The 13,311-nt window shown below is 46.6% G+C and overlaps 1 protein-coding gene across 6 annotated transcripts; it reads left to right on the forward strand.

Annotated features, from left to right (window-relative positions):
- Positions 1 to 668: 668 nt before the first annotated feature.
- Positions 669 to 13,065, forward strand: ANKDD1A (ankyrin repeat and death domain containing 1A). Of its 6 annotated transcripts, none has more exons than XM_059858659.1 (15): positions 669 to 805; positions 3,185 to 3,288; positions 3,922 to 4,056; positions 4,611 to 4,709; positions 5,167 to 5,271; positions 5,513 to 5,611; positions 6,019 to 6,117; positions 7,253 to 7,351; positions 7,697 to 7,795; positions 8,011 to 8,109; positions 8,678 to 8,776; positions 9,946 to 10,041; positions 11,053 to 11,254; positions 11,957 to 12,088; positions 12,331 to 13,065. In XM_059858659.1, the coding sequence occupies exons 1-15, from the start codon at positions 772 to 774 to the stop codon at positions 12,390 to 12,392; spliced, it is 1,563 nt and encodes a 520-aa protein (XP_059714642.1). In that variant the 5' UTR covers positions 669 to 771; the 3' UTR covers positions 12,393 to 13,065. The 6 variants fall into 6 exon arrangements, with proteins under 6 accessions (XP_059714642.1, XP_059714637.1, XP_059714640.1 ...); XM_059858654.1 differs by having other exon boundaries at positions 3,922 to 4,020; positions 12,264 to 13,065; XM_059858657.1 differs by having other exon boundaries at positions 3,922 to 4,020.
- Positions 13,066 to 13,311: the final 246 nt, after the last annotated feature.

The raw sequence follows: 13,311 nt of genomic DNA on the forward strand, positions 1-13,311 counted from the left end.
GTCTGGCTCCAGAGCAGAGCTGCTCCAACCCTTGGAGAATTTTTGTGGCTTCCTCTGGACTCACTCCAGCTGCTCCATGTCCTTCTTATGTTGGGGAGCCCAGAGATGGAAGCAGTATTACAGGGGAGGAGTACTGTGGGGGACCCACAGAAACAGATCTGATTACCCCCTCAACCTCAGCTCACCCCGGTTTCTTCCTTATCATACTATCAAAATGGAGAACAAAATAAAAGCTAAAACCAGCCCAAACGCTGAAACTGGAGAATTCACTAAAACTTTGAGGAAAAAGCCCTTTTGCCCCCTCCTGCACCTGCTGAGGGACGTGTGGTAACGAGCACCTCATTCCCAGGAAACATCAACCCCTGAGCCCTGCTTTCAGGGGAAAACAAAAACAAAAACAACCCCCCGTATTTCCTACTGCTTAGAAATCCCTCTCCTCCCGAATTGCTCTGGAAACAGAATTAAATTAATTTTAAATTAAACCACCACCTCGAAGCAGCAGCACTCAGCAGAACCGCGCTGAGGTGAAGGACGGCACCTGGCGGAAATGGCGGCAGCTGGATGTCCCCCCTCCCCAAACTGCCCGAAAATACCGTGTTTGCCAAGAAGTGGGCTTGTTTTATGATCTTTTGCTTTAAAGAGCAGCAAAAGAGCAGCGCGGCGGCGCCGAGGTGGCCTGCGAGGAGGCGGGGACGCGCCTGTCAGCCCGCTCTGAGGCGGCGGGGACGCGCCTCAGCCCGCCCTGAGGCGGCGGGGCCGCTGTGTCGCGACATGGGGGACGACTTGGCGTCGGAAGGCGACATCCGTGAGTGGGGCCGAGGCGGGGGCTGCCCCAGGGGGCGGGGGGCGCAGCGCCGTGAGGGGAAATCCGTGCGGCAGGGGCGGGCCGGAGCCGGCGGGGCTGAGGGGCAGAGCCGGGATGCCCTTAAATAGAACCGGACACCTGAAAATCCGCTGGGAAACAAAGCAGGTGGTTAAACCTACCCGTGAATCAGGACTGCTGTTGTCCAAAAGCATCCTGCACCGCTGAGATGCTGCACATAACTCTGGTACCCCGCACTTGGGGTTTTTGGCCTCCTTGGTGCCTCGGTCCCCATCCCAAGTTGTCTTTGTGTCCTACAGCCCCAGGTGGGGCTCGGTAGATGGGTTTTGCACGTTTCTTTGCATGTCTTTCTCCTCCTTTGCTGCTTTTCTACATCTTTTGCATAATAAACTGCCTGTGAGTTGGTGCGTTGCATTGCGGGTAAATAAAATGTTTTCCACACTGTTTGTGGTAACTGAATTCCTATTCAGTAAGCTATGAGGTACCCTGGAATCTGAGCTTGAAAGAGAAGGAACACTGCTAAATATCCACTGGAATGTTGCTGCTGGACAGGTGCATGCCATGCTGAGGAGTGCATTTACACTTAAAGCGCCGCTGTGGAGCTTAAGTTGGAAACACAGACCATCAAACTGTTACTCATTGTGTTGCTGAAAATAAATAAATTGTGGCTTATACAGCCTTAGTGATGCCAGATTTGTTACTGCATCTTCACAGCTAGTGCAAAGAGTAACTAAGATGGTTTGGCATCTCTTGAAAATGATGCTTTGTGTGTCCATAAAATGTAAGAAAACATTTCTATCACCTGGAGAGCAGGGTCAGCAGCATTTGCTTAATTTAAACATAGGATTTATTCCACTGAAGGGAGATAAGCATGTACAAGGAGGTGGTATGTGTGTAGCCATTGATGTTAATAATTAACAAAATCTCAGTGTTTTTCACAAACTCTCTTGATGTTTCCTCTCACCTCTGTCCATGCAGGGTGAAATGCCATCCTGTTAACACAGCTGACAAGGTGATAAGAGAGTCATAATATACAGTATAGGAAGTCCTGTTTCTTGCAGAAATCAGCAAATCCTACTGCCTTCATTGTAGCAACAGGTCCAGCACTCTTGAATACACACTCTCAGATGACCATATCTGGTGTTAAGTGGATAAACACACTATTGAATGATCCTGTCTAGCATTAAAATTTGTGTTATTTGTGTTTTTCTTGAGCTAAAGTTCTTTTGTTTGAAGGCAAGGGGAATGGAAACTGGAGAATGAGGTTATACCTCTGTTGCTCTAAGAGTCCATGGTAGGGATGCTTTTCTTCTGTGCCCTTCGAAGAGATGAATTGTGCTATTCAGGCAGCAAGTCTGGTTTTCTCCCTCAGTGTGGAGGAATGGGAACAATAATATGTTTTGATGCCTCTTGCATGGCACGTGGTTAACATGCAGTTGATATGTTGGAACAAACTGAATTTGCATTGAGCCCCTAAAACTGCAGCCTGGGTTCTGGAGAAGTGTAGAGGAGAGCAGAACCTCTGGGCCAGCTCTCCAGTAGGATGTGACAGGCCAAGGGTCTGACTCAAGCACTTCTTGAAAGAATTCCCCAAAAGCACTAGCACAGAGATTGAGTCCAACAAACACTGACACCAGCCTTGCCAAAAGCCTTCAGAGCCTCCCTGTCGGGCCGTGGCAGTCAGAGCCTTGCTCTTGTTTCTTGGCAGGAAGGTTTATTTGATGAAGGAGAAGATTGCTGGGGCAAGGCCCAGCATGGGGAGTAAACACTCTTAAATTGTGCCTAACTGTGCAGGACAAGTACTGCCAGTCATGGTAAATTATGTGCAGAACTGCCATGGTTTATTAAGAGATGCAACACTAATCACAGGCCAGGCTGGCAGTTTTGTGCTGCTTGGCTGCTTCAGGTTGCCTGGAGGGGACCATGTGTAAAGGCCTCCTTGTAGAGCAGTGGCATGTAGGTGGAAGGATGGAAGAAAGGGTCTGTGTCATCTCAGAGCCTTCACACTGACTCTGGCCCTCAGAGGGTGCCCAGAGGATATGAACCTCATGGATCAAAAGGTTTTGCAGCTGGAGCAAATCCCTGCAGAGAAAGACACTGAATTGAAGAGAAGTGGGTGGGACTGGAAGAGCACTGATGTGGCACAGGGGTAGTCAGGGAAGGAGAGACAGTGGTAGGATATAAATCCAGCAAGCATGCCAACATCTGTAGGGCTGGGATTCTTGCTGGAAGAATCTTTCTGCAGTCATTCTTCCCTGAAGCCACGGAGGCTGGTGAGATGAAGGGGAGGTTTGTTGGGGCATGCTGCTCCATGCCCCTTGCCAGCACTGTTTTAATGCTCACTCTTCTGCTCTGCTGCAGTGCTTCAGTCAGAGAAGGAGTTCCATGATGCGGCGAAGCGAAATGATACAGCCAGGATGGAGGAACTCATCAGGAGAGGAGTTGACATCAAAGCCAAAAACAATGTATGTCCTGGATTTTTCCACCTCCAAGCTGCAGGAAGTGCTGAGGGCATGTTTCAGAACTGCAGCTTCTTAACACTCCACTTCTCATTAACTGCTTGATTTGTCAAAACTTTAAAATACAACACCCAGTGCCAAATAGGGCCTGTAGCAACCAAGCAGTTTTCACAACACACTGAGACCCCCAGCACTATCATCCTGGCCACTCTGGAAAGCTGCAGTTGCCAGATAGACATGATGGCCGTGAAAGGCTCTTCTGATTTTGCTGTCTCTGTACAGTAAGACTGCGGGACAAACTCCGTTTCTGGTGCAGGTCTTTCCTTGTTGACTAGTAGGTTCACGGAGACACAGGATTGCCCCCATCCCTAGTATTTCAATCTGCCCATTTATTGTCAGCAGTGTTCTTCACTCTGTGCTGTCATTATAGTCCAGAACTGCAGCTCCTGAGCAGAAGGTGGCTGACACCTGTCTGCCTGACAGGAGAGCAGAGACAGAGGGCTGCATCCAAAGAAAACTCTGCACAGTGTGAGAAATTCTGGCTCCATAGATGGCCAAGGATATTTTGGCCTTCAGAAAGGCTGGTGGATACACACACTCTGCACACTCAGCCTTCCCTGCCTCTGTCCTTCCTTGCAGGCGGAGCGGACTGCCCTGCACTGGGCTGCGGGAGCAGGGAGCGTGGATGCTGTGCGGCTGCTCCTGGATCACGACGTCCCTGTGGATGACGAGGACAGTGTACAGAGGCGACTCTCCCTTGCATGTGCTGCACATGTGTTCAGTGCTGGGGCAGTGCTGGGGACTGGGTGCTAGGCCAGCAGTTACACACTGCACCTTAGCCCTGGGTGGGTGGCACAGGGTGGCACCCTGCACCTGCTGAGCAAGGGGCTGGAGCAAGCCTTGTTGGCACATGTGTTTGTTCTCTGTATTTTGGCCTTTTCCTTGCATGCACAGTGACTTGTAATAGGCTGGTAGAATCTGTGGAGTTTTCCATAGAGCGTGGGGACACTTGGCTTCTTCTGATTGTGTTGGTGGGGCTTGTAGGATGACAGTGACAGCCTAAAAGTTTTCTGTTCCCCATACAGCCAGGCTAATACACACCTTTAAATAGGTACTAGCTGCCAAGAAGCAGGTCTCTGCTCAGCTGTTGTGAATATCTGTGACAGGAATAATAATAATTGGAGAAAGTGCAAGTAAAAATATATACTAGTGAGAAACAAATAGATTAGGAAAACTTCATTAAGCCAAGAGGACAGCTTCCCTCCAGGATGGGGATGGGGATGGTGATGGCTGCAGTTTAACTGTAAGTATCTTTCTTTTTTGCCCAGTTTGGAATGAATGCTCTTCTCCTGTCTGCCTGGTTTGGCCACCTCCGTGTCCTGCAGATCCTTGTCAATGCTGGGGCCAAGATTAACCGTGTCAATAGGGTGAGGGCCTCCCCGTGTGGATCCATCACTTGGCTCTAGACAGTGTTGGGGGACAGAGAGGTTTACCTGTGAGCTCAGTTGTGTATGGCAGCATCTGCTCTGGGGACTGCCATCTGCACTCTGACTTATCCCTGAAGCAGGTGTAATAATTGGAGCTCTGGAGATGCACACAGCTTCCTCACCTCATGTTTGTGCAGTGCTGATGTGGGTGGTGTTACAGAAATGGGAAATGGGTTTAGTGAATCAGCAGTCCTTGTATTCTAAAACAGACCTTGTCTGGAAAAAGGGGGATTAATATTTCAGTGATAATTTGCTATCTGCAGCACAAGGAATCTTAGTCCTGGAGGTGCAGGGAGGATGAAATGGGCCTTTGCTAACAGGAATAGGTTGTCAAAAGAGACTGACTGTCCCACAGTATTTGACTTGTTGAATGAGCAGTCCTTTGTCTCCTCTCCAGAATGGCAGGAACCTGCTTCACTGTGCAGCTCAGAGGGGACACATCCAGGTCATGGAGTTCATCATGGAGGACTTGGAGGACATGTGTGTGGATGAGACAGACAAGGTAGAAAGGCTTTTCACAGCTTTGTTTTATGAAATCTGGTCTTGCTGTGCTGAGCTTAGCAGGAATGTTGCTCTTGGTCTTGGGAAGAGAATCGAATTCAGATACTGCTCCCAGAAGTCTTCCTGCAGAGTGAGCTTAGGGATGATGGGGATTCTGGCTCTAGTCAAGCTTCTTGCAGCAGATGATCTGATCTTGTGCTTTCTGAGCCTTTTGGACTGTGTTTCTCTGTTTCCTTCCAAAGATGGACAGGACAGCGTTTCACCTGGCTGCAGAGCACGGGCAGCTGGAGGTGGTGGAGTTCCTCCTTCGACTGGGTTGTTCTCACAGTGCCAAAGACAAGGTATGGGCACGAAACCACATGCAAGGGAGCTGAAGTCCAAGGATTAGGGGGTGTGAAAACCAGGGAACAGAATCCCAGATGAGGCTCAGGCAGGCAAGTTGTCCACAGTTGTTACTATGGCTGTGGTATGTCAGGGCTTTTCTTCCCTATCCACTTCAAGCCATTTTTTTGCTTAGTTCATGATTTCTCTCCAGGACTTTTCAGGCAGGATACAGAGCAAGCCTGATGGACCATGCTCCAGTTTAAGGTTCTTCCCTCGCTGCTGCAACTGTAGGAAGATTGCTTCATATTCGTGCTACTGGTTACAACCTCCTTTTCAGCCACACTGGATATATGCTGTGCAAGGTTGTGGTATATGAGCACTCAGTCCTTGAGACATATGTTTATAAAGTAATGTTTACTTTCAGGAAGAAAATAGAGCGTTGCATTTAGCTGCTAAAAATGGACACCTGTCTGTGCTGGAGAAGATTATAGATGTCGGAGTGGACCTTGATGAAAAAAACTCAGTAAGTGCACTAAAATTAAATAAAAACCACATCAGTTTTGCCCTTTTCCCCCCTAGAAATACTCTTCTGCCACAGTCATCAGGCTGAAAAGACGGTATTGAGAGGAGAGGTCTAGAAAATAGCTGATTTTATCTAAAGCCTGTGTGGGTAAAGGCAGGTCACACTTGCAGAGTATCAGTGAAAGGTGACATCTGTCTTGGACCAATTTCCGGCTTTAAAGTGTTGCCTTCTCTTCCTGCTGTATCTGCACACCTACCTTATCACTCCATTTAATCTCCCTTTCTCTCCCTGACCCTTGTACATTCAAGTGTCTAAGTGGTTATTGAGTTTTTTAAACTAAACCTCACCATGCTTTGAAGTATTGACATAGTCACTGAACATATGGACCTTCTGTTTGAGATCTCTCTTTTGACAGATCCACTCTAGAAAATTATGTGGCTGGAACACAGTTAATGACTTAGATAGCAAATATTGGCTTAGTATCACTGTTATTTATTCCAGGGCACACTCCCAATTAAGTTTATCAGCATTTTTTTTTAGTCTTACTTGGTTACTGTCTTTGAAAAGTGTATTTGATTGTGATTAAGATCTGAAGGAAAGGGGGAGCAACATTCTGTGGTAACTGGCAGCATTTGTCTACCCCCACATGAGTTGCCCTTTCTGCAAAGAGCAATAATAAAACCAGATGAAATCACTTAGGAATTTTGCTTGCTTGCTTCTGTTTTCTCGTATGAAATGAGCTGCAACCCTTGGAAGGGAAAACCAGTGATAGAGGGTCACAGATTTTGAGTTCTATCTCTGAGCTATTCCAGGAAAATGGTTTGTCTTCGCTGTCCGTGTGAAATCCTTTTTGGTTTATTGATGGGCTGGAGGGGAGGAAAGATGGTGATCACAATGTCTGTCTTGTGGCCCACAGCCAGTGACATTCAGGACAGAGCAGTACTCTGGTATGTCCAGGGAAGATAATTGTGTCCTCTATTTTTGTAACGATCAACTGGAGATCCCTGGCCCTCAGAACTGGTACTGTAACATGTCAAGGATTCAGAAGATGGGGTGGAGTCTGTGACTAGTTCCACTGCTCTGTCTTGGCCTTGCCTACAGAAATGTTGCTTGTGTCCTTTCTTGCCTTGTGCAGGAAGGACTCACGGCTCTGCACCTGGCTGCTGAGGGGGGACACAGCCACTGTGTGAAGCTGCTCGTGGAAGTGGGTGCTGATGTCAATGCCCAAACCCAGGTTAGCTCCATGGAGGTGATTCCATTCCCAAACCCTACTTTGTGGATTTATGACCACACATGTGGCTTCCCAGGTCACCCATCATAGAGAGAGAGGTCATGTGGAGCCCTGCATTCAGGAATAGCACAGGGAGTTTAGAGGAAGGTAAATGTGGTTTTGTACAAAGAGGCAGGTGAAGCTCCCTGGGACTGGTTTGGCTGGAGACAGTCTCCATGAATTTGTCAGTGCTGGGCCATGGGACTCTTGCAGGGGGGAGCAGGGAGCTCTTTGTGGGTAGTCTGTAACAACTGCAGCCTCTGGGAAGAATCCCTGAGTAACACTCCTCTCTTCTGACTTGCCTCTCAGAAAAAGATGAACTGCCTTCATTATGCAGCACTGCACGGCTATGAGGAGATAGCCAGGATCCTCATGGATGCAGGAATCCACACGGATGCTCTCAATCATGTGAGTCCCTCTCAATGCTCTCACCACTAAAAATAAAGTAAAACCAGTTTGTGGAGCTGCTCAAGAGCACAAAGCAACTCTGGAAAGACCAGTGCTGCAGCATCCCTGTCAGCTCCCAATGACAGGCAGCTGAGAGTAGGATGTGCTGGGCACAGGATGGTCCTTTCAGTGCTATGAGCTAAGCTCTCCCTAAGTGTAGGATCTTCTTTCCACAGCAAAATGCATCAGCAATGCACATCGCAGTCCTGCAGAACTTCCCAGCCATGGTGAAGCTCTTCATCAGTGCAGAGTGTGACCTTGACATTCCAGATAATGTAAGCCTGCAGCTCCTGTTCTTTGTGTTTGAAATGTGAACCAGATTCATGGGGGATTTTATCACCTTGGGGACAGGATTAAAGAGGAGTACTTTAAAATGTGGAGAACCTGGAAGTGCAGCTTAGGAAATGTGAAACCTGTGAAATGATTCTAAGTGTTGCAGTGAGGTAATCATTTGATGGTGTTCAACATGAGGGCAGTGCTGTATCCCCTGCAGCATTGCATAGTCCAATTCTCTTATCCTTGCTGGAAGCAGGTTGGAGAAATTTCAAGATGGAATATATTCTGCAAAATGTTTAGAGGGCTGAGAATTGGAGGCAAACCTGGAGGTAGCTGGTTGTCTCACCAAACTGTAATTTTCTGAATGAGGGGCTTTGTGTAGCTTGTTTTGGTTAATCTTCATACTTGTAACAATGTTCTCTACTGATGATACTGTAAAATTGACACATTTTATGTTCAGTTTTACTGGTTTCCATTAAACAGTCCCAAGATCCTCCTGGTAGTGTTCTGCCCTCCCAGCCTCACACTTGTTCTCTGAAGTGTAGTCCTTTCTCCCTCCTTCTGCAGAGGCAGCAGACCTCACTCCACATCGCTGCAGAGCACGGCAGGCAGGACATTGCTGAGATGATTCTCATTGCAGGAGTTAACCTGAAGCTAACAGACAAGGTAAAGGTCTCTATGGGTGAAACAGGTTCTGTGGGAGTATGATAGATACTAGATAGATAACAAGATGAACAATGCTTTCTTTCTCAAAGTTGTTCTAGTTCCTTCTACTTGTACTATCATGAACAGTAATATCAAAGATTTCCTCAAATAATGGTAAGTAATATACCCGAAAAATTACAGCAAATATATTCTAATAGGTTGAAAGGATCTGTTTGGTATAGATCTGGCACAGTTCTGGGGCTTTTGGCATCTGATAAAACCAACAGAATGAATTTCAAGAGCCCTGAAAATGTAGCATGTGCCCAAAAATGCTGGAGGCCCTTGGGCAGGGATTAAAATAGTGTTTGCCATTTGCAGTGGGTTAGAGCAAGTGCAGACCTGAAGCCACCTGGCTGAACTGGCCTTCAGCTGTGGTGAATGTTTGTCACCTTTCAGCACTCCGTGGAACTGCAGTGACACTCAGCACAGGGGACACATTCACACTTTCCTGTATGAAATTGGGTTTCTGCTCATATCTGAGGCTAGAACTGTTCTTCCTGTTATGCCTGGTGCCTGGGCTGGCTCGCTTTCCTTCATGCAACTTTCAAATCTCATTCTTTTCTGCCTTCTGATTTTAGATAGAAATACAAATCTCCCCCTGGCCAATCCAAAATCATATTCATGAAAGGAACATAGCCACATTTTCATAGTCTCATCAGCCTGTGCTTCTCCTAAGAGACCATTTTTAATCATGTGTATCTGGAGCCCGTAAAGTTAATGAGGTTGTGTAAATCATTTTGGTTTCATGTGTCAGCAAACCTGCTGTGCAAAAGGCTGTAAAATACCTTGGACTGCAGAGCTGAGCTGGTTCTCTGATGGTTGCTCTCATGTTGGTGGGTTGCAGCTTTTCCAGTTGGTGGGTGAAGCTTTTCCAGTGGCTCCTGCAAAACAGGCAGATCCCTTGTAGCAACAGAGGAGATGCTGCAGAGCCTGGAAAACCACTCCCCATGCCCTGAATGCAGGATCTTGACAGCAGCTCACATCTGAAGTTCACAGGTGAAGAACAGGTCCTGGTGGTTGCATTACTCAATAGTCCATGTGCCAGCTGCTGCAGATGCTGGGTGGTCGTGGAGACTGTACCTTCTAAGGTGCAAAGTCTTTTCCAGCTCATTTTTCCTTTCTAATTTCAGCAAGGGAAAACATCTCTGGATGTTGCTGCTCGAGGCAATCACATCATCTTGGTGGACATGATTATCAAAGCTGATCGATTTTACAAATGGGAGAAGGTGAGCAGCTTACACAACAGCCCCTGTGCTTTCTCCTATCCATTGACACTCCACATACCAGCTGTCAGAAAAAGAAATACAGGACATCCCGTGACAACCTGACCTCTATTTTCATCCCCTTACTTAAGAAAAACAGAAGTCCTCACCATGCCAACAACATCTACTTAAGGCTTTCCTTATTTAAAAAGGCCTTTGCTGTTAGAAATCCCAGGCAGCACTGCTGGGAATAGGGGCTTCCAAAAATTATTTAACAGCTGTTCCCAAAGGGGTAGAATTAGTTCCTTTTCCCAGAAGGAGAAACTGAAGGACTTGAGCAAAAAAATGCTTGGCCTCAGGTCACCAAAATGGGATTTTGAGAGTTTTTCAGCAGTGGAGGGAGAGAGTTCTTGTTGGAATCATACAACCAACTTCTCCCTCAAAGTGCAGCCTCTCAGCCCCAGTCTCCCCTTTGAAACCCTGCCTACCCCAAGTCTCTGCCCAAACCAAGCTGAGCAGAGTGAGCTGAAAGTACAGCCCAGTGTCACATCCCTTGCATGTTCTTCAGTTTGGTTCTCCTCTCATGGCAGTGCTCCAGAGGGAGAAGTAAAGGAAGGAAAGGGGTGTGAGCTGCCTGTGGCTCAGGTGCAGCTTCAGGGTCATGCTCAGTGTATCAGGCCCCCTGCATTGGCTTCCCATGCAGCCCTAGAGAATGTCATGCAGCCTCTGCAGCCTGGCATGTAAGCGCTGTGAGCATGAGCTGACGTTGCAGGGAAGCAGATTTAATTAAATGATTCTGCCCCCAAACCCCAGATGAAAGGGAATGTAGAAATGCAAATTGTGATCTGGATGGGCTTCCACGGCGAAGTGGCCATTAATGGTGTTTTAACCCTGATGAGCACAGAGTGAAATGAGAATAAAGGGAATAAAAACATGAGCTGTGCCAGAAAGAACTCAAAAGGACCACAGAGCTGGGGATGTGGGAGGCTGCAGAGCCACAGGCACTGCTGCAGCACCCCTGTTCTGGCTCTGCAGGACAACCTGAACAGCGAGTCCGGCTCATGGGTGGCAAAGCACTTGACCTTTAAGCAGGATCACAGGCTGGAAACACAGCACATTCGCTCAGTCATGTGGAGATTAGCCACTAAGTACCTCAAACCTGGGGAATGGAAGAAGCTGGCACATTACTGGAAATTCACGAATGACCACGTTAGGGCCATTGAGCAACAGTGGACAGGTACAAAAACACTTCCCAGGTATTTTCCTTTCTTTCCTTGGACTTTGTTTCTAGGAGATAAAGCTTGCAATATGAGCAAAGCATGAAGAAAACCAGTTGGTTTATTTGAAGCAACCAAAAGATTAGGTTAAAAATTCTGGTTTTACTGAATGTGGAATTACCTACACACTGTAATTTCTCTAGGAATAAGGCATGCAAGCAGGGGAATTAGTGGTTCTTTGCTCACTCCTTAGGAGACATTTGGTAGGCCTGTGAGTTCTTGCTACAATTCTTGTTCTACACAGCAGAAGAAACTTGCTGGTTTTACTTCGAGTAGCAAGAAGGCAGTGAAGTCTTTAGAATTTAAGAAATACATTAGCACAAGCAGGGACTGAGGGTCAGAAACAGACCACTGCTAGTTCTGGCTGTTTCAAGAACTCTGTAGTTTGCATGATGTGAGCAAGGGGCCAAGCTGTGCTTTGAAGGCAAAAACAGTATTGCCACGAAACACTCTGCAACAAACCCAAACTCAGCCATAGCCACTCCATTAAGTTCCACACAAATCCAGCAATCCCATCACAAGCAGGAATTAAAACCACGCTTTACAGACTCCTTGTAAAATGCAGAGTGGAGGGAGGGGTGTGCAAACCCACCAGGGCAGAAATCTGCTCTGGTCAGGGTCGTGCACTCTGAGTGTGGGATTTCATCTGTGGTTTGATCCAGGCACTAAAAGCTACAGGGAACACGGGCACAGAATGTTGCTGATCTGGCTCCATGGTGTAATCACTGCAGGAGAAAATCCAATCAAGGGACTGTACGAAGGCCTGGTGGGGATCGGGAGAGGAGATTTAGCAGGTAATACTTTTGTCTTCCTTCAAATAATGCACACTGAGCATTATTTGAATTAATTTACCCAAATTCTGGGCTTAGACAAGTACACAGAGGAAAACTTCAGTGAAGCCAACTCACATGAGCTGAAAGCACCTGCTCTGCCCCCTTGCTTCCATCACATGTAATCTCTCTTTCTTAGGTTTGATAAATGAAGAGATCCTGCCATGGCTTTATTGTTCTGTGCAGCAGATCATTCTCTCTTACAGAAAGTATCAGGAAAAAAGCAAACGCAGACTCCACCTCTCCACGGAAGTGCACAGCAATGTAGCACCAGGGGCATCCTCAGCTGGTCTCACAGCCACAGCAGAAACACTTCTCTGCTGCTGAGAGAAGGCAGATGCAACCTAAGGGCTTCTTGTCACAAACTGCTGGCACAGCTGCACCCTACTGGACAGGAAATGACAAGGGTAAAACAAATGCTCATGGTCAAAAACGCCTCTACACAGAAGGGAGATTTTTATCAGCAATTTCAAACGGCCTGAGCCCCCTAATGAGTTTGGTGAGCAAGCCTTACTTGTCATACTGCATCAGGAGATAGTACAGTTCTACTGTAACTTGTCTACAGCACAGTTTTGTATATAAATTTTCAATTGTCAAGTGTTTAAGTTACTGAGGGCAAAGGCTTTGTTCTCAGGAATGTTCTTTACTTACCTTATTTATTCCCACCATAAGAAGAGAACTTAAGCAAAATCAAAGCCACTCTGGTCCTTTTGGAACCTGAGGGGATCTTTAATGCTTTGACTCTTCACAAAAGGTTTGAGAAGAGTATTAACATATGCTGTTTATAAATGTACATGAACATGTATGTTTATAAATCAAATAGGTGACTCTGACCATTTCAAAACATCTTTTGTCATGTAATCCTTCATACTTATTTTTTACAGTATCTCAAGGGGGAAATAATGTCTGTATTTCAATAAATCTAGATTTTACCCTTTAAAGTTGTAAGTTATATCTTGTAATTTTTATTGAAAAAACACTACAGCATTTTTTCGTAGAGCTAAACCAGTACAACCTTATAGTTAAAGCTTGAGATTAATTCAAGCAGGTGGTGGTGGTTTTCTTCATTTCCAGAGGTGTTTGTAGAGGCAAACCAGGACTGCAGTGAGCTCAGCTGCTGTTTTCTTGGAGTCAAAACAAGAGACACTTACTGAAAGTGAAGTTTTATTGAAAACCATTTTTATGCA

This window comes from Haemorhous mexicanus, chromosome 13 (genome assembly GCF_027477595.1).
Source record: "Haemorhous mexicanus isolate bHaeMex1 chromosome 13, bHaeMex1.pri, whole genome shotgun sequence".
Taxonomy (NCBI): domain Eukaryota; kingdom Metazoa; phylum Chordata; class Aves; order Passeriformes; family Fringillidae; genus Haemorhous; species Haemorhous mexicanus.